This window comes from Morus notabilis, unplaced genomic scaffold (assembly GCF_000414095.1).
Source record: "Morus notabilis unplaced genomic scaffold, ASM41409v2 Scaffold152, whole genome shotgun sequence".
NCBI lineage: Eukaryota > Viridiplantae > Streptophyta > Magnoliopsida > Rosales > Moraceae > Morus > Morus notabilis.
In genome coordinates, this window is record NW_010367598.1 from 36872 (window position 1) to 57876 (window position 21005).

At 35.7% G+C, this 21005-nt stretch overlaps 3 protein-coding genes across 3 annotated transcripts; all 3 read right to left on the reverse strand.

Annotated features, from left to right (window-relative positions):
* Positions 1 to 5766: 5766 nt before the first annotated feature.
* LOC21394027 (probable dual-specificity RNA methyltransferase RlmN) lies at positions 5767 to 10137 on the reverse strand. The gene is made up of 10 exons (XM_024175271.1): positions 9856 to 10137; positions 9681 to 9756; positions 8269 to 8366; positions 7849 to 7950; positions 7622 to 7708; positions 7276 to 7392; positions 6990 to 7093; positions 6745 to 6884; positions 6513 to 6649; positions 5767 to 6393 (listed from the first exon to the last, which is right to left on the reverse strand). Exons 1-10 carry the CDS (start codon positions 10078 to 10080, stop codon positions 6217 to 6219), a joined length of 1263 nt encoding a protein of 420 aa, XP_024031039.1. The 5' UTR covers positions 10081 to 10137; the 3' UTR covers positions 5767 to 6216.
* A 1684-nt stretch (positions 10138 to 11821) lies between these two features.
* Positions 11822 to 12647, reverse strand: LOC112094432 (transcription initiation factor TFIID subunit 11-like). The gene is made up of 3 exons (XM_024175256.1): positions 12577 to 12647; positions 12319 to 12418; positions 11822 to 12022 (listed from the first exon to the last, which is right to left on the reverse strand). Exons 1-3 carry the CDS (start codon positions 12583 to 12585, stop codon positions 11892 to 11894), a joined length of 240 nt encoding a protein of 79 aa, XP_024031024.1. The 5' UTR covers positions 12586 to 12647; the 3' UTR covers positions 11822 to 11891.
* Positions 12648 to 17804: 5157 nt separating this feature from the next.
* On the reverse strand, positions 17805 to 20335 carry LOC21394028 (receptor-like cytoplasmic kinase 176). Its single transcript, XM_024175272.1, has 6 exons — positions 20151 to 20335; positions 19590 to 19882; positions 19325 to 19460; positions 19071 to 19213; positions 18856 to 18979; positions 17805 to 18454 (listed from the first exon to the last, which is right to left on the reverse strand). The coding sequence occupies exons 1-6, from the start codon at positions 20317 to 20319 to the stop codon at positions 17988 to 17990; spliced, it is 1332 nt and encodes a 443-aa protein (XP_024031040.1). The 5' UTR covers positions 20320 to 20335; the 3' UTR covers positions 17805 to 17987.
* Between the last annotated feature and the right edge of the window lie 670 nt (positions 20336 to 21005).

Genomic DNA, 21005 nt, shown 5'->3' on the forward strand with positions numbered 1-21005 from the left:
CTACACAAAAATAAGCCATGAAAGCCATGTTTTCAAAACCACTCGGAGTCAAGCCTCTCAGTCGAGCCGCACAAGCCGATCAGAGAGAGGGAGAGCCGCGTGAGCCGAGCCGCAAGCTGATTCCAGCTTTCCCACGTTTCCTCACTCTTCCTCGCGCGCGTCACCAACACGCATGGCCTCAGCGCGTGCGTTCCTCCCACGCAGACATCAGCGCGCGTTTCAACTTTCTCCCGCGTGGGTCCCGCGTCTGCGATGCCAGTCTGATTTCCCAATGAAGCCATGCCAGCTGTTAACCTTGTCCCATGTCTAACCATCGCCAGCTCCGTCTGCCCAATCCGCCCGTGACACGTGGCGCTTTTCCTCCTCACTGCCAATCACGTTGCGACACGTGTCCCCTTGGTGTTGAATCTGAATTTCTCCATCAATATTAGAGCAAATTGGCCAAATTTCTTCCCCAAATCAAATATATGATTTCTCCTAATTTATGTGTAATTTTATTTTATTTCCTTTTCTTTTGTAATTTTCTATTTTTATTATTTGTTTCCTTAATTGACAGGCAACCTCTGAACAATATAAATAGAGAGGTTGGCCTAAGGTTTTAAAGAGCTTTTAATATTCAGTTTTCTGTCGTCTTGCTGTCAGTCTCATATTTTCTCTCTAGAACTTGTGAGAATGTTTTGCAAGATAGGCTAGAGTTTTCTTGGTGAAGTTAGAGATGAACTTCTGTTGAGTGACCCAATTCGGGGTTTTGATTCCTTGTGCTGTAAACTTCAACATCTGAATGAATTAAAATTGTCAGATTGATATATTGTCGATTTTAGATAACTTGTAATAATAATATTTCTAGAGTCAACATACAGATTTAATTTATTTGGTTATTTAATATTATGAATCAAAACTTGGATTGGTGAACGAAACATTAGGGATTCTCGACACCTTACCGTTTTTATTATTGAATTGTGTTCATACAAATTCCCTCATTTCTATTTTATTTGCAACAAAATCTCAAAAATTATTCTTTTTCTTTCATTCACTTTTCTCTAACACTCTTATTCTGTTAGTCATTCTTGTTATTTTGTTATCTCTCTGTGGATACGACCGCCCTTCTGTGCTACAATTGACCGCTTGTAAACATCACTTTTAGGCGTTAATCAATCCTCGCCAGTACACGATCTTAGACAATGGAGATAGGAGATATTCGACAATAGCCAATCCTCGTAATCTCCCCACATCCTCGCAATCTCTGATGAGTTTCATGTTAGAAAAAATGGCTTGTAAAGCCATATTAAAGGCCCATTTTAGAAGGGGCCCAATTGGATTTTAGGACGGGTCTCGATGGATTTGCGTTCTCCATCGTAAGGAGATCAAAATCGGATATTCATACGCTCAAAATGGATATTAGGTGAATGAGAAATTGATGTTCTAAGTATGTCACTTGGAGTAGTTAATATAGTTGGAAATTGTAAAAATTCCACATTGGCTAGGAATGAAGCCTTGGTGGTGTTTATAAGTGATTGCACTTTGAAGCCTAGGTAAGCATGTATACCAGAGAGGCTCTCTCACGCGTAAGGGGGGTGCGAATCACGATCCTGGCGGGTTAGGGGCCCAATGTATGCGCCCGCAACTTGTGGACACGAATGCCGGACCGAAAAAAACGCTCAGTGCGAGCTTCGTTTTGCAATTTTTATTTTTACTTTTTCCAACTGGAATCTGAAAACTGCTGCATGAGTGGATGATTAACTCTGCATTAGTGTAGGATTTTGAGAAAACTGCAGCATTAACCAGCATTATTACATGGTTTATGGACATTTAACCATCGAATAAAGACATACCTTGGAGCAGGTTTATCAGGGGCTGTAACCTCGGGTTTAAACACCATTAATCCGAGAACCAATCCGGATTTATACACCATAATGTCATGGGGTAACACCCAGATTTTAGAGCCTATATAAAGGCCATACTTCACATGAGCAAGGACAACACTTGCACAGAGCACTCACCTCTCTCTCTCTCTCGGGTTCATTCTCTTGTTTCCGAGCTCCTCTTGCGTTTTCTTTTGTAGTTCAGTTTTAGTGATAGAGGGAAGATCCGAGTTCTAATTCGCCAGACGGTTCTGATAGTGCTTCGAGCTACCGTCGTTGTCGTTATATCCTAGGAGATGGACGTCCAACGTTACCATAAGCACTCGCCGGAGGGGACGAATATGTTTTAAGGAAAGCGTGGTTCACGTGCCTCGACATCCTTGCAATTCAGTTTCTGAGTTTGGTAGAAAAGGTTGAATCAGTGTTGTAACGATTTCGTTATTTTGTTTTTCCATAATTATTGTTGTTCTTCTTTGTATTATCCATATTTTCCTAACATTTCATCACCTCCATTTGTCGCTCATCATCGCAGATCTAGGATCGTCGCAAGCCGGAGCAGATCGTCAGTGACGCTCTTATACTGATGCGTAACTCCCTATCGTCAGCACGACGAACGTCGTTATAGCCAACGTTATGAGCTCTAACGTGATCTCTGACGTAGCAGCCATCGTTGTTGTCAGAGTCTGCAATTCACGAAGAGAAAGAGAGATAAGAGCGAAGAAGATAGAGAGACATAGATGAGGAAAGGAAGTGGGAATAGGAGAGAGGGAGAGAGAAAGAGCAGATCCCAACTTTGAGAAAGAAAAAGAAAAAGAAAACACCCTGCAAAGAATGGTAAAATTGGAAAAAGTAATTTATTTCAAAATAAAAAATAAAGATATGCTATCACTTAACATCATTTAAAAAATTGTTATATGATTCATATGCACCTCTATATATATCTATATATATATATATATATATTTATTGAGTATTGACCTAAATATATATTAAGCATTGAAAGTATCATTCGCAGGTACAAACATAAACAACCAAAATAAGTGCTTGTCTTGTGTACAAAGATACATTACTATTGTTTACTTTTCTTTTAATTAGGTTAACTTGTTTTGCCTGATCGTTAGGGATGCAATCAAGACCAAACATAGGTGATAATAGCCACTCTTATTTTGTGTCTTACTGTTACGGGGAACGCGGCATCAAAATTTTTTAATTAAGAAGTAAAATTCATATCCAAACGACGATGAAACGCAATGTGTATTTAGAATCATTTTTTAAAACTGTTTTTACGTATTTCGAGAAGTAAAAGCTGAAAATAAAAACGCAACGACTTTTATTTAACAAATGTTTTGAAAATGAAAACGAAAATAGTGAGAATTGTGTTTGTGAAAGAATTAGAAAGCAATTTTCACTTTTCTATTTTCATTTTTTAGTACTTATCAATAATATTATAATATATTAATTAGTAACAAGATTTCATTTTTTTATTATACTCAAAACAATCTCTTAAAAAATCAATCAAATACAATTTCAAAATTGGTTTCAATTCTCAAAACAATCTCATTTTTACTTTTTATTAAAAACAGAATCATTTTAAAACTAATTTCAAACACATCGTTCTTATTGCCAGGTCCAAAGGTTAGAATAAATTTAGATTTTTAAGAAAATGCTATTTACTAACTAGGTAAAGTAATTATGCTATTTACTATTTCAAGATTAAAAAATCGGCTATACACTACAATTTCTGATTTTATTAAGGCACCCCTTTTAATTATTTTTTGCTATTATAAATTTAAGCTAAATAAAAAGACTAATAGACATGTTTATACACCCTTTCTTAGTTTCTTTTTGGAATCATGGACGCCGCACCCTTTTTTTCTCATAAAAGAAAAATCGAACACCCTTTTTAAGCTTTACTCTAGAGATTACCCTCGTAATGTAATTATGTATGAAGGTATACACACTCAAGTCACTGACGATTTACCCAACTCTACTAGAAATTTTCCCTTGACGAAAGCTTTTCTACAAAAAAAAAAAAAAAAAAAAAAAAAAAAAATTTCTGTCGATAACGAAAGGAGTACGACAATGTTATTTGCAGGTGTTCCTATTTCTTGGTTGTCCAGTAACTCTAGTTGCTGCTAATTGGTTTAAGCACCACCATTTTATATGCAAATTGATGAGCACAATTCATGAATAATATATACTTTTTATTTTGATTTAATTTGATAGAAAGTGAAGTAATGAAAATTTTTGTATTTATATTTGTTGTGAAGAGTTTTTTTCCAGATTTTTTTTTTTCGATGACAAATTCCTTAGAACTTAAAAAAATAAAACAAAATAAAATTCCTTAGATAGTGAAGGAATGAATGCGGTATCAACCACATAAATTTTGAAAAATAAAGTATCTCAGCAATACTGCAATAGAGCAAAAAAAAAAAAAAAACGGCAAGTTTCTTCCCTCTAAAAAAAAAGGAAAAACGTAAATTACTAAAAATACAAAGCATAATTTTTCTTTGGATTCTTCAAATAACAATGTTGAGTTAAGGTGCACTTGTATAGGGTATTTGAGGATTATAAAGAGATTTTAAGATTGAAAAGTAAATAATTTTGAGTTTTAAATTAAATATTGTTATTTTGGGGTGCCTTTATGAATATTAGGTGTGTCAATAAAATTTCTGAAGAGAAAATTACCGAATTTATCTAAATTTAACATTGTCTGAATTTTTACCTCTTATTCTTAACTAATAACATTTTGATTAATATAATTATTTGATTAAAAATAGTATTAATCAAGAGTAAGTGGTAAAATTTCACATTTATGTACTTTAAAAGGGTATTTGTCTCATTTTCTTAAATTTTGAGAAACGCCAGAAAAACAAAAAAAATAATAATAATAAAAAAACTAGAATTTACAAGAATAGGATCGAGACAAAGAAATTCACCATTTTTTAAAAAATATTTTTAGAATAACAAAAAATTCTTAATGATTATAATTGGTTGGTGTTTTTTTTTTATTTTTTATTTTTTTTTTTGCGTTTGGTTTGGTTGGTTTGTAGCGTTTTTCTTGGAAGTCTAGTTATTAAAAGTTTTCTCTTGAAGCGTTCTTCCCACCCCGATGGTCTTCTTTTCGACTGTACTTTTGTTGAAGGCTTGGGACAGTCGTGTTTTAAGTTTTTAGTTGCTTATATTTTAGTCTAATAAAGGCGTCGATATTTCCACTATGTAGTTTTAGTATTTTCATTGTAATACTGGAGGTGGTTCTCCCACCGTTTGAGTTTGTTTTTGGTCCTCTAAATTAAAGTCTTGAAAGTTCCACTAGCTATGAGTCTAAGTGGAGATGTTGGTGGCTTTAGAGCTACACGTTACATGCTCTCGATAGATGAAAAGCTTTCATCGATTGTTGTGGTTTCAAAAAAAGTCTTACGCGTGCTCAAATTGAATTTCCCTTATATTAAGTCTCATCTTTCATCGTTTTTATTGTGCTTCATCAGAATTTAATAATAGAACCCGTTTTTATCACGTCCTTTATATTGTGTATCACATAATCATCCGCATTATTATTGGTGTTTATAACACTTTTTAGTTGAATGGAATTTTACCCTAAAAAAAGAAAAACCAAAAGCAGAACTAGGTTTTGTAATACTTGCACGTAGAGAGTAAATTTAACGAATAACATCTCACTCAAAATAAATAAATAAATAACATCAGCAATCACAAAATGGAAGTATCAACACTACGCCAACACTTTGCCAGCAAAATTAACTGCTTATATCATCGCTCTATTGTATCTTTTATCTATCATCATATAATAAGAAGCCGATAGTTTCTTTTGCGTCATGAGACTTTTGCTTGCAACTCAAAATGAGATGAAAATAGAGTCTTATTCTCAGAAATTGACAACATCTCGTGCATAAACCTTGAATAAAACTATATGATGAGTGAATAATAAAAAGAAAACCTTTTCCCTTCTTACGACCATTATACACAATTATTACATATTCATTTAAGTACGAAATTAACCTTACAAGAAAACTGACTGACTAACTAGCTCTCTCCTTACAAGAAAACTGACTGGCTAACTAGCTCTGTCATGCTTCTGCAAGCAAACGACAGCATTAGCAAACTGTATTGGTTAGAATCGGCAACGCGGCACTTCCATTCTCAGATATCCCTTAAAGTTGTGTATTAAGAGGCAGCTAAACATCGGAGTTCACATCTCCCCGTGAGTGACGAGAGTACCAAGCAGCCTAATCTTGTGCACCACTTTCTTCAAGATTCATGAGTGAAGAGGAAAGAAGAACTGTATGGCATAGAGCCACAAGTATGTGGACGAGAAAAAGCTCAGAAACTTTAATTATCAGCAAGCAACTGCAACATCTGATTGAGACTGTTCATTGTCCGAGTCGAGGACCAAAGGACTCTTCTGAAACTTGTTTCTCAGCTGCCCGCAAGCTGCATTCGCCTCTAAGCCCCTTGTTTGGCGTATGCTGACAGTTATTTTACGGGACTCCAGAGTGGCCGCAAATGCCAATGCCTACAGAACATTTGAAGAAGGCACTATTAATATAATAGAAACGAAAAATCCAGCAGAGCTCAATAAGGATGATGAGGCATTCTTGTTGACAAGAAGAAAAGAATGTAGGAGACAAATACCACTTTTTTGCTTGGACGCTTATACTCAGATCCTTCTATAGGATTGAAAGGTATCAGATTCACATGATAACCACGTCCCCACTGATGAAGTAGCTCTGCAAGTTCTGTCGCATGCTCTACTGCATCATTGACCCCAGCTGTCGGAATATATAGTTGTTATTCAAACAAAACACCCATCTATGTCAGTAAACTTCAACCAAGAATTCAAGTAATGGACAAGTTATTACAGTACCTAACAGTGCATACTCGAAAGAGACCCTTCGACTGGTTTCAAGGAAGTAGTTCTTGCAATCCTTCATGATTGCGTCCAAAGGGTAGGCTTTTGCACTCGGCACAATTGCCTCTCTAAGTTTCTGGTTAGGAGCATGCAGGCTGATCCAGAAAAATTGAAAAGATTAACACAGAACGAGATTGGACAATTGCATAAATCACATAAACTACTGTCAGGTAACATTTTTCATAATAAAGCTAATATACCTGATAGCTAATGTGGACTGAAGTTTGTGAGAAGCCAGCCTTTTAATTGTGTTCGGAACCCCCACAGTGGAAATTGTGATCATTCTTTGACCAATTTGTACATCCTTGAGAAACACAGTAGTTCCATCACAAACAGGTTTCCGCTTTAAAGGTGATTTGACAGTCTTACAAAAATTTTAGAACAAGGCAACTTAAGCCGAAAGGGGACATATTTAAAGGTGACAACAATGAGCTGAATGAAAAAGGATGATAAAGTAGCAAATGCACAGAATCCTTGTAGGCGCACCTTATTCAGGCAACGGTGGGCTTCAAGTACTGCTTTCATATTCAGCATTGGCTCACCCATTCCCATAAAAACTACATTTGTCACCCGATGCTTGAAGGTTTCCTCAATAGCCAATACCTAGGAAATGAAGCAGATTTTATGACCAACGTGGAAACACAATTTGTAAATTTAGTGCAAGTGATAGACAATGACAGGCTTTATTTTCTTTTTTGAAGAGAAGGATGTTGAAATAATTTTCAAGCATGTGTCTGCATCTGTTCGAAAAGACTCTGCACAATGATAAACATCCAAGAAAACCTAAATCACCTGAGACTTGGAACAAATGAGCATGGGGATAGAAAGTCACCTGTTCCACAATTTCATGCGCTTGAAGATTCCTTGAGAAACCCCCTTTCCCAGTTGCACAAAATGAGCAGCGCAAAGGACAGCCTACCTGATTAATTAACGGACAAGGTGTGACGATGACTTACATTAACAATCATTCACGTGCACAAATACACAAAAATCCAAGGTTTAGAAACTACAATGGAGGGCAGAATTTGAAACTTTCAAATCATCATTTCAGATAATGACCTGTGATGAAACACAAGCCGTGAGACGCATTGAACCTTTGTCATCTTTAACTGGTATGCCAACGGTTTCAATCAACCTGTTATCATCCAACTTTATCAATAGCTGCAAGACCAGTAACAAGCACAATTAGACAATTTGCATTACCATAAACAAGCAAAACTGTATAAAATACAAAAGAGAGACTGAATCTCCCTAAAACAGTACCTTATTAAACTAAAATCAACAAATAATTCAAAGCCAACAAAACTTAGCAAGTAGATATAGAAGAAAGGAAAATTCACAAGTTTCAAGTACTAATGTACTCTCCCTCCTAACATTAAGATAACCCCACATCGCAAATATTGGTTAAAAAAGAGAGAGAGAGAGAGAGAGAGAAGAAGAAAAGAACTCAACTTATCATCTAAAAGGATTATTATCTACCTTTATAGTTCCATCTGGGGCGGTGACACTTTGGTAAATGGGTGACCGTCCCACTCCCCATCCAGCGTCCCGAAGCTCATTCCTGAAAGCCTTGGGCACTTTTGTTGTGCACACAGGAACCAATGAAAAATTAGCCCCCAAGTAACAATTTTGGTGAGATGACTCTGTGTTAGAGAACGTCGTTCAAATTCAAATTCTAAAGCGTCACCAACAACTGAATCTTCCTATACATAGTCAACAATCAAAGGCCTTTTATCCAGAACTTTAATTCTTCCAGGTTCTGCATAACCATCTGTTTATTTTGTTTTGTTTTTTAATTTGAAAGGACCATCTGTTTAAATTCAAATTGATGTAATCTAGGGAGTTTTTTGGTTTTCAGTTTCCAACTGACAAACAACAAATAGCCACATGAGACACTTAGCTCCAATGCAGACAGTTGTTGATGAGTTGACGGCCCTTGGAGCTCCACCGAGTGATGGAGATCTCATTCCTTATAGCACACACTGTCTTTGAAAAATTGCATGATAAACTCATTGATCATGAGTCATTTCTTCCCCATGTTGAAACCAACAATCGTTACCCAAACCCCCTAACTGCCAATTTGGCCAAGACTGCTCCCCCTCCACCAACTTTTGACCCCCAAAGAAAAATTGTCCTTCTCCACCTAGATTTCTGCCAAAGCCAAATTAATGCAAGAGTGATGCAACCATTCCTCCAAAAAGTTGCAACCGATAGAAGATGCGCAATCAAATCCTTTATTCACCAACCAAAACCAGACTCGGATATAAACCCTAAGCATTACTCATTTGCGCCCTTGCGAATCCGTGGGCGCACCCAATTGACTGGCTTGGGTACTTCTTCGAAGCCCAAACCAACTAGTAATATGTCAATTATATGGCAAACGCGGCCATGATGCTGTGAAGAGTTTTAAGCTATTTCCTAAACTCTGACCAAAACGAACCTCTGGAAATCATGCTACCACCTTCTCACCTTCAAGTGGTAACTGGTAACTTGATAATGGACTCAAGTGTCACCATGTCACACTCAAGTGCATCTCATCATGTCATCTCTCAAGTGTCCAATCTCTCTCTTCACCATAACTATGAAGGTCCCGATGACTGCGTCATCGGTGACTGTTCAGGTTTGCATATTACTCACAGCCGCTCTACTTCTCTTTCTCCTCACTTAGCAAAACATAACACGTTCGATAAAGTAACAACTACGTCAAATGTGTTATGTGTCAAGTAACAACAAATATTTCATTTTATATGAGGAGAAATCATGTAGAATCCATGTAAAGATTCGGTTTTTGGTGAAGCTTTAGAATTTGAATCCGAAAGACATTCTCTAACAATATGCACCAAACAAAAAAGAATACTAATAATAATAAAAGAAAGAAAAAAAAAACTTACACTGACTAAAATCTTCGACATTCCTGACCTTTCTTTGGTAAATAAAATGATGCAGTTGCTTCCCTCTATAACTTTGCTGTAAACCCAAAAAAAAAAAAAAAAAAGAATTTACGAATTCAATATTTTTTAGCTAATAAAAAAATGGTCATTTGAATAATTCTTGGAAATTTGTTACCTGACCCAAGTCGACGGCGAGCTGTTGGAGCTCGGTTTCGGACAAGCCGAGGAGAACACGTGAGTCGGCGTTCTGGGCACGTGAGGGTGTCGTAGTAAGTGTGGTGGAGAGGTTTCTGCGCTTGTGCGAGGGAATGATGGTATTGGCTGCTACGGAGCGAGTACGGACCGCACGTGCAAAGGAGGCTGAGCACACGTGCTGAATAAACGCCATTGGTGTGCCCATCGTCGTGCTTCTGCTGTTTGAACCTCTGTTTTTGCCAAGTTACAGAATTTGAAGGTTGAGGAGGAATGGGGCAGGAGAGAAGCTAAAATCTCAGCTTTTATAACAAAAAGACGATTATACCCTTATAGTGCCTAAGGGCCAAACGCCCTATAAAAAAAATAAAGAATTTACTTTTAAAGTGCATAAATTTAATATTTACTTGTTATTCTAGATTAATATATTTTTATAATTATTTGATTAAAAAATATATGAATTAAAAGAAAATGATAAAAATTTAAATCTATAAACTTTTAAAGAGTATGTGTCAAGATTATCTACTTCTAAATGACTTTAGACCCATATTAGGCTTCCTCCACATTAATTAATTTATTTATTTTTCTTTTATTTTTTTCTCCCTCTTAGGGGGCGTTTGGTATATAGTAATCTTAAGAATGAGAATGAGAATCTATAATATTACCATGTTTGGTATAAGAATTATAATTTTTAGATTCCCAGAAAAGTGATTACCATGGGATTCACTTTTCATCATTTTAAGGTAATTTGAATACCACCCAACATGGTGTTATTCAAATTCCCAGGAATCTCAAAATCATGGGAATCTTATTATTATTATTATTAATATTAATATTAATATTAATATTAATATTAATATTAATATTAATATTAATATTAATATTAATATTAATATTAATATTAATATTAATATTAATATTAATATTAATATTAATATTAATATTAATATTAATATTAATATTAATATTAATATTAATATTAATATTAATATTAATATTAATATTAATATTAATATTAATATTAATATTAATATTAATATTAATATTAATATTAATATTAATATTAATATTAATATTAATATTAATATTAATATTAATATTAATATTAATATTAATATTAATATTATTGTTATTATTATTATTATGGATCTTCTTCCATGCGAACAACCAAACACAATAATGTAATATTCCTGGGAATTTGAAAAATATTCTTGTATGGAACCAAACACAGTAATGTATTATTCTTAGGAATCATATTACCCTCCATCACTTTTCTGGGAATATGATTCCTACTGATTCTTGCATACCAAACGCCCCATTACAGTGTTGGGAGAAGAACTCCCAAGTCTCCAATGTGTAAGTTTGTGAATTTTTAAGAGAATAAGAATAACTTGTACATTGTAAACACGTGCGAATTTTAAAAGTTAAATTACAAAAGTTATAATAAATTTGTATCGAAGAAGGACCATATTTTTTTTTATATAAAATTAAGGTGTAAGTATTTTTTCACAATATTGAAATATGTTTAGGAACTCATGACATAATACTAAATAACACAATTAAAAAATAGTTTTTAAATAGTTATAACACTTTAATGCCAAACGTGGGATCAGTCCCTAAATCTTAACGTTATCACGTGAATTTGTAAAATTAATTACAAAATAAGGGGTGATAATTATTTGTCAAACTAGCAATAACTACAAATATTAAGTAGATATGAAATGAACTTGGAAATGAGCGGCAATGGTAGGAAATGAGCAAAAATTCTCTATTCTGATTGAGAAGAGATTTGACGTTAAGTATCCAGTAGTTGCCAGATCTCTCCAAAGTTACAAAGATGCGTGTAAAAGAGATTTGATCAACAAATAATGGCCAAACTAAACTACCATTAACACTCAAAATCGTTCACTCACTAATTTTCTAACAATTCACAGCACGGAAGAAGGTTGCCACTAAGACTTGGTAGAGCCATTCATTTGAGCTGCTAATTGCGCATAAAGCTTGGCTAGAAATTCCCACCTACAAGAATAGCCTTCGAAAGGATCTCCTCGGTACTTTGCTTTCCAGCTTTAGTCTTCGATAGGCCTCTCTGATATGGCCAGGCCGGATTGCCCCCGAGTCCTTCCTTTCTGTCATAAGTACTGTTCTAGCTGCAAAGTTGAGTAAATCAACTTTAGCCATTACAAATATCTGAAACCATGCATTCTAGTGAAGGTAACACAGCTTCCTGAGTACATTTCCTATTTCATTTCCATACAACTGATCTTCAAAAGGGAATTAGAGGGTCCGGAAAAATCAGGGTAATTAAAGATGAACATGCCACTAGTTTCATAAGGGTAAGGTATATATAATTTTTAGTTAGAAGGATCATCCATGCAAGTAGGCAGAATATGCTAATGAATGTTTGGTAGTTTTAAGACATAAATTCATAAAGTTTACACTCTACCTGTTTCAATAATGTCACCGACAAACAATTTTGTTGCTGCAGAAACTGCAATTATAAGTGGCTCTGAAATTGTCTTCGTTCCGGTGATGCCTTGCAACAGCTGCAATCACATCAACATGATAAAACAAACAGGAAAAAAAAAGTACGAACCAAGCAGATACATTTTTTTTTTATGTGATTCTATTGCTCTCAGTTATGTAGAATTAGGGTTTAACAAGAAACGGGGAATTCAGCAAAGATACAGAAGAATTAGCATACCCTTCGCATGTCCGCTTTCTTAAACCGAGATCTCCGGAAGTACTCATATCTTGCCCATCTGTTCTGCGACATGATAGCCCTGCAAGAGGATATATACGTAATGGAAACACCCATTGCACTCAACATTTATCATCAACTAATCAAACAAAACTATCAAGCAAAGGGGAGAGAGAGAAACACATAACAAAACAAGAAAAGCCACAAGAATTCACCAAGAAAGCGAAAGAAAGAGAGAAACAATCTTGCGCTTACTTTGTCTTGGCCAGTATACTGGACTCGCCGCTGTTAGCAGAAGTTGAGATATTCTGAATCACAACGTCCACATTCTCATCTTCTTCCTGATCTTCCTTGATACCGATTCTCTACAAACAGGTTTAGGATGTGAGAAAATATGTCTGTGAAGGGTTGGTTTTTTTTTTTTTTTTTTTTTTAAAGAGAATTTAAAGAATGAAATGTTTCACCACTTAAAAATAAGATCTCGCCACCTTAAGATACATAAACAATAAAGAAAACACCACTCAATAAAAATCCACCAAAGATATAAGAAATTCTGTAGTAGAGCTGAATAGCTTCAGTTTTTACAATTCACCAAAATCATCCCAGTTATGGCTACATACATTCTTTTAAAGGCACATTTTTCCTAATGGCTGCAATAATAAGCCACTAATTACAAGCTTAAAACTGAAAACATAACTCCTCAACCTACTAAGACACACACATAAAAGTTGAAGTTACAAGCCACACAAATTTCACCATTACAACCAATTAAACACAGCAGAAACTCCTAATTAAAACACAACAGATAACCACCACTTTCAGTCAGGCTCAACACAATTAACACCACCAATTAGCCCAAAACGTCCACATCTGGAACTGCTTAGCCACCAAGCAAAGGAATTAGGTCTGAACTTGAACTAAATAGCTTGAAGAAACAATTAAGTCCAAACCCGAACTCAGACCCGGGTCCACATATCTACCTTGGTCCGAACTTGAACCTGGATCCGAACTTGACCCGACTTGAACTTCATCATTCTCCCCTGGTTGGACAAGACTCGGCCTCAAGTCAACCAATCCATCATCATCTAAATAAGGAGACAAATCGGCCACATTAAAAGTAGCAGAAACACCATAATCTCCCGAAAGCCCAATCTTGTAAGCGTTCTCACCAATACGCTGCAACACCTTGAATGGACCATCAGCTCTAGGCTGAAGTTTGGGAAACTTCTGATTGGGAAACCGCTCCTTCCTCAAGTGAATCCACACCTTATCTCCTTCTTTGAATGCAGCAGGCTTCCTATGCTTGTCCGCTTGTTTCTTGTATTTTTGCGTTTGCTTGAGGATATTGTCTCGAACTTGCTGATGAAGCTTCTTTATTTGTTTTGCCCTTTCTTCAGCATCACCACTAAAACTTGTTTGAACAACCACTGGAGTCAAATCTAAAGGGCTCGTATGATTCTTTCCGCAGACGACTTCAAATGGGCTACGACCAGTAGTTTGGCTCGCTGAACGGTTATAGGCGAATTCGGCATGAGCTAACGTTAGATCCCATTCGCGAATGCTTTTCTTCACTAAGCTCCGCAACAACGCACCTAAGCTTTGATTAACAACTTCAGTTTGTCCGTCCATTTGTGGATGAAAGGAAGCACTGAAATGCAGCTTTGTTCCCAATTTTCCCCACAACATCTTCCAAAAGTGACTCAGGAACTTTGGATCTCGATCTGAAGTGATTGTCTTAGGAATGCCATACAGCCTAACTATTTCTTAGAAATACACATCAGCCATATATGTTGCATCTGACGTCTTTATGCAAGGAACAAAATGAGCCATTTTAAAAAATCGATCTGCAACCACAAAACTTAAGTCTTTACCTCGCTGAGTGCGTGTCAATCCCAACACGAAATCCATGCTAACATCCTCCCACGGAGAAGAAGGGATTGGGAGCGGAGTGTATAAACCAACATTGCTCCCATGCATCTTGGCTTTTTTGCAGGTTACGCAATGACCAACAATGCGGCTCACGTCCCAAATCATCTTTGGCCAAAAGAAATGCTCTTGCACAAAGAGCTTTGTTTTGTCACGACCAAAATGTCCAACAAGTCCACCACTATGTGCTTCACGAATGATGGCCTCCCGGAGCGAACTTTGCGGCACACAAAACTAGTTCGCCTTGTAAAGAATACCGTCTTGCAGAAAGTACGGCTTCATTGGTAGCTTCCCAAATGGAACCAAAGTCAGGGTCTCCTTCGTACAAAAGCTTCACACTTTCAAAGCCCACCACCTTGGCCTGCATACGAGTCACTAGAGCTCGATGTCTACTTAGAGCATCTGCCACCTGATTCACTTTGACAGATTTATGCTTTATTACAAAATGAAAAGATTGAAGGAATTCCACCCTTTTTGCATGACGTGAGTTGAGCTTGTACTGGCTATTCAGATTCTTGAGACCGATTCTCTACAAACAGGTTTATGATGTGGGAAAAGATGTCTGTGAAGGGTTGGTTTTTTTTTTTTTTTTTTGAAAAAAAAGAATTTAAAGGATAAAATGTTTCACCACACCACCTTAAGATACAGAAACAATAGAGAATTCACCACTCAATAGAAATCCACCAAAGAGATAAAAAATTTTGGAGTAGAGCTGAATAGTTTCAGTTTTTACAATTCACCAAAATCATCCCAGTTATGGCCACATACATTCTTTTATGGCCGCAGTTAGAAGCTTAAAACTGAAAACATAACTCCTTAGCCTACTAAGACACACACATAAATGCTGAAGTTACAAGCCACACAAATTCCACCATTACAACCAATTAAACACAAGAAACCCCTAATTAAAACACACCAGATAATTACCATTTTCAGCCAGCCTCAACACACAATTAAACACACCTTAAACACACAATAAAGACACAATTAACACCACCAATTAGCCCAAAATGTCCATATCTGGAACTGATTTGCTAGCAAGCAAAGAATTTAGGTACTTGAATTAAATAGCTTAAAGAAACAATTAAGTCAAAACCCGAACTCAGACCCGGGTCCGCATATCCACCTTGGTCCGAACTTGAACCTAGATCCGAACTTGACCCGACTTGAACTTCATCATTCCTCCTCGTCGTTAGATTTCGACGCCATTGTTAATAGCTCCGAAGCATCGGAAGTTGTCGACTGAATTTCACGAGTCTCATCATCTGACGAATAATGCTCCCACTCTTTAAACGCCGCTTCAAAGGGGTCCATGGATTAACTTTCAAAACTGCTTTCTCAGCTTTGTCAAAGAGTGGAAAATTCTTGTATCAGTAATGATCGGAAACTCGTTCTGGAATTTCATCGAACGAGCAGTGTGCAAATCAAACAAACCCAAAATTTACGTACAAGGAAAATGCCCACTAAGCGGATGAATTTAACAATGAAGAGAATATTGAAACGAGAATATTGAAACAAGAATATTGTATCATTATTCGTGAAATAAAAAAAAATACGGTTTCTCTTGCTGGGATATTGTTTCCGAATTCAGTACGAGACGTCAAAACTCCAGACACCAAATTCTTTGGTTTTAAACCATATTAATTAAAATGGGCTGCCCTGCCCCTGATGTTGTATCCTTGAGCTGAAATTAGTGTTTCCATGCGAGTGTATATGTAGTGAGAGAGTATTAGGCGTTCCAAATTCTGGAGGCCTTTCTTTTGGGCCACGTCTTTGCATTTCATCTGGACCATATATTAATTTGGGCCGCATATGAGTTGTTGCGCCGGATTATAGCAAAAATTTGAGAATATCTCAAGGGGAAAAAAAAATTCAGAAATACCACGCAAAATGATAAGAGATAGTATTTATGTCACTCCATTAAAAATAAATAATTATCATTCAATTAATAAAAAGAAAATGAAAGGCCATAATGATACTTAGTTATTTAAAATTACATAAATAAAAGGCCTGAATAAAATCATTAGCAAACCATGTACTTTTCTCATATTATATTTTTAATTAATCAAGTATTTCACAAAATGATTACTTTTAATTTTTAAACTCCTTATTTAGACTATGTCTTTAATTTAATAATATTGTCAATCTATCCATTTTATGACTATTGATATAACAATGTCTCAGATGGACCATTTTTTATGTGGGTGGTTATGAATTTACAAAACTGTTTTAATTGGGTGGTTAATAAGGATAAGTATGTCACTACAAATTATTTTACAAATTTATTGTTGTGGATATTCTTTTTTCATCTCCAACGTAATGGATATATATATATATAACTTTATTATTACACTAAAATAATTATTATATAATTGTATAGTATAAAATGTGATATTATTATATGACAATTATTACATTTTTTTTTTGTTTCTAAATTATTATAAGAAATTTTCTAAATTTCAATTCCCCGTAATAATTTTGTCATGCATTGTACTTTTTACCTCTTATGCTGTTTAGAATCCAGATGCTTTCCTATAGAATACAGATGGTTAATAGATATCAGTAATAGTGGATTGTTAGTTAATAGACTTTTATTCTAATGGCTGGTTTGATCATAATTTTTTCTTTGTTTAAGAGTGGACGATTTGAACTTGGGACTTCAACATTGAAGTTGAGTATGGAATTACTGTTTACGGCATGCTTGCTAACTCTAATGGAATGTAATGTAATGAGAAAAAAGAAAAAAAAAGTCAGAAGTCATAATGAAAGACTAGTTAATGTCGGACACTCCTGGTATCAGAACCCACAAAAGAGAGCTCAACTTACACCAGTCATCTTTTCTTTGCTCATACCAAACTATTGGCTATATATTTAGACATTACATATATATATATATATATGTATATGGCTCTGATTATATGCTCTCTCGCCGATAGAGAATGTTTGCCATAGAAAACAATGTTCAAATAAATATAGATGACATAAAAGTTCACTTAACCCTATCAACAAGAAATTGAGGTACCAATAAATAGAAGGTTCGTATCAGTTACATCCATGCAGGTATTATCCACCATCCAATTAACGAAATTCAATCTTTCGCAGGCTGTTAATTGTTATAAGAGTTGACATTGTGTCACTAGTCCTTATCAAAATACTAGGCGCAATTTAGTTCATAGGTTTGAACCGTAATTCAAATATTTTTTACTACGTTGTTTTCTCTCATAACAATTTAAATTTCTGTCCAAACTTTATGTTCAAATCTATTAACCCTTTCATATTTCAAGCACAAAAGAGACAGAAAGAAATGCACCAAAAAGGATAATGCTCATTATTAGCCAACAGGGAGGGTATATGTACAGTAATCAACCGCAATGATACACACTCAAACACAAGTCGACTTTTGTGTTCCTCCAAAGACCATCTGTAGATTTCTTTTAAGTCAATGAGAATATGTTGCAGCACTTTGTTAAATAAAAGTTGTTATCCATTTATGTACGGATGGGGGAAACAGATGGCTGAGGAGGAAATGAAGCTGCTTTTCCAATGCTTACTCCATTGGTACTAGCCCTTAGATGCTTGTGACCGTTCGATGATTTTCCATTAAGACTTTGAAGGTGATGTTGATTGCTCGCCGGGGCACCCACACAATCGAGCTCCTGAAGCTGTTCTAGTGCTTTTACCACCTCTTTCATGCTTGGTCTGTACTTCGGTTCTGTGGCTAAGCACTGAATCGCGATGTTAACTGCTCTTATGGCTCCACCTACTGAGTACTGGCCTTCGATGCGAGAGTCAAAGATTTGGAGAACTCTTCTTTTGCTGGCTAGATATGGTTTAGCCCATTCCACTAGATTGTGTTCTCCAGAGGGTCTGTTTTTGTCCACTGCTCGTTTCCCGGATAACATTTCAAGCATAACAACTCCGAAACTGTACACGTCGCTTTTGGCAGTTAAATGACCTTTATACAAGGAGGAATGAATCAAATTAATGCTAGATTGTCTCCAGCAAAGAATGTTACATGGTAAAGTGACGAAATGGCCTAAATGGTTACGCTGCAGACTAAAAAGCTTATAAGAGAGAAAGGGTGGTAGAGTTTCAGTGGAAATTAAGGAAATTAGAAACAAACATCCAAGTGTACATAAGATATGTAAGTCTATGATATATAGACGAGCGATTGTATTCAGCTCTACACGGAGCTGGCTCTGTATGGAGATACAAGGTGGTTCTCAAAAGTTGAGATCCAGCACTGTACGGCCCATTGTAACTCTTGCAAAGCTAGCTCCATGTGGAACCCTACTGCATTTTTTTTTTGGTAAATAGATTATGCTTTTCACAAACAATGTTGTACACTATAGGTACCTGTGGCCATATACTCTGGAGCTGCATATCCAAATGTTCCCATGACCCGTGTTGAGACATGGCTTCTATCACCCACTGGCCCGTCCTTAGCCAACCCAAAATCAGAGAGTTTTGCGTTATAGTTCTGTAAATACATATACAAAAGGAATCTGTAAGTCTAAGAAAACTTGATCAGAATCTAATTCAATCTAGCAAAGACACATAACAGATCATACCGAATCAAGGAGGATATTTGATGTTTTAAAGTCTCGGTATATTACTCTTGCTTCATCACTATGAAGAAATGCTAGACCCTTTGCAGCACCCAGTGCAACTTTCATCCGAATACTCCACGAAAGCGGTTGAAAGTGGGAACCCCCTGTTACCGCAAAAATTTAGTCCACGCATGATTAGATTACTTGATGATGTTATTCCTTGAATAAGAAAGTTGAAACTGGATGAACCAGCAGTAAAGATTTCCATCACTTACTCCTAAATAGATGATTATCCAAGCTGCCCCGCGACATAAATTCGTACACCAGAAGGCGATGATCATCCTCCAAGCAGTAACCTACCAATTTCACAAGATTGGGATGCTCCAATTGTCCAAGATAGTTGATTTCTGTCTATAAGTCATTAAGAAACAAATTATTAGATATATTACACATTAATCTATCTAGCAACAAAAAAGGATTAATTTCAACAAAACAAAAAACATAAATTGAAGCGAAAGAAAGATAGAAATTGGTACTAACCAACCATTCCTTGTGACCCTGAAGACCTTCTTGGTTAAGCCGCTTAACGGCAATGACCAAACCAGTACCGGGCTTAGCAGCTTTCAGAGTATTCTCATCAATCCAACCCTTGAAGACGCATCCAAAACCACCTTCTCCGACCATACTGTCGGGACGGAAGTTCCTGGTGGCGGTTTTGAGGTCATTGAAGCTTAAGCACTTCATGTTGGATGACTGCAGGATCTCGCCCTCCGTTCGGGGAGTCGAAGGCACTGACACAGACGACACCTTGCTTCCATAGTTTGAGTTCAACCCTTTACATGTTTAATGAACCAAAAAAACTACTAAGGCCAATGTTTGTTATATAGACAAAAAGTTGAAAAATCTCTCAGAGACAATTTATCAAACATATAATCAGCATATCCCGATCAAAATCCATTTCCTGATTAAAACTACTTCACGGGAATGTCAAAACATGATCCAAATATGCATAAAAGAAGAACAAACTATACATTTCTGTCGATCATACATAATATCAAAAGCAAAAAGAAAGAAACAAACGGTGAAGAATTTATGTCATACCATTACGATCTGGGCTTTCAGCTTTGATTCGAGAAGTGCTACAACAAGAACCCATGAAAGGAAAGAAAAGCTCAGACGTCTCTCTCTCTCCCAAAACCGGAAACAAGATTACTGGAGAGCTACAGTCAAAGGAAAGATATAGAAAGTAGAAACTAAAAAGTGTGAACATGTGGAAACAAAAGAGGCAAATCAGAGCCCGTGAATCGCTAAGAAGATTGCTCAAGTGTGAAAAGGCCAGTTTTTTTCAAAACCAGAATAGTTAGCTGGCAGCGGCATGCACAACCATTCAATTGAGAGCGACGCCAAAATAAAATAATTATATTAAATTAGAAAACAGTGAATGAAGGAATACACTCACACCCTTGTATTTTACTTAAATCATAAATTTCGTTTATTTTATTGATTTAGATTTTTAATTTTAATTTTTATTACAGTTAAAAGTTTTCATAAAAATTATATTTATTATTTTAAATTTTTTTAATTATAGTAAAAAAATTTTATATAAAATCACATTTCAATTAAAATTAAAAATTCGAATCAATGAACTGAACTAGTCAAAAACAACTCTCTTAGCAGAAACATTTTACGTCAATAGTGGCTCATCCTAATTTTATTTATTTTCAATTGGAAATTTCGTCAACAACCCCTCATCCTAATTTTGTTAACTAACTATTTAAAATAAGAGAGTTTTACCGTAGAATTTTTAAAAAATAAACTACCACTAAATTTTTATCATAGATTATGTGTTAACTTATACTATCAATAAGAACACCTACAGTAAAAAGACCCTTTAAAATAACCATAATATCATAACAATCTTAGTCATCAATGCACTTGTTGCATTAATCTTTGCTC

Excerpts from the sequence above, each read along its gene's own strand:
- LOC21394027 (XM_024175271.1), bottom strand. The coding sequence starts at position 10,080 with ATGGGCACACCAATGGCGTTTATTCAGCACGTGTGCTCAGCCTCCTTT. Across the intron at positions 7,709-7,848 it reads CGGCTTGTGTTTCATCACAG|GTAGGCTGTCCTTTGCGCTG; the intron begins GTCATTATCTGA and ends TTAATTAATCAG. Across the intron at positions 6,885-6,989 it reads CAGTCCACATTAGCTATCAG|CCTGCATGCTCCTAACCAGA; the intron begins GTATATTAGCTT and ends TTTCTGGATCAG.
- LOC112094432 (XM_024175256.1), bottom strand. Across the intron at positions 12,023-12,318 it reads CGGTGACATTATTGAAACAG|CTAGAACAGTACTTATGACA; the intron begins GTAGAGTGTAAA and ends TCAACTTTGCAG.
- LOC21394028 (XM_024175272.1), bottom strand. The coding sequence starts at position 20,319 with ATGTTCACACTTTTTAGTTTCTACTTTCTATATCTTTCCTTTGACTGT. Across the intron at positions 19,461-19,589 it reads AGGGTCACAAGGAATGGTTG|ACAGAAATCAACTATCTTGG; the intron begins GTTAGTACCAAT and ends AATGACTTATAG. Across the intron at positions 19,214-19,324 it reads GGATAATCATCTATTTAGGA|GGGGTTCCCACTTTCAACCG; the intron begins GTAAGTGATGGA and ends TTGCGGTAACAG.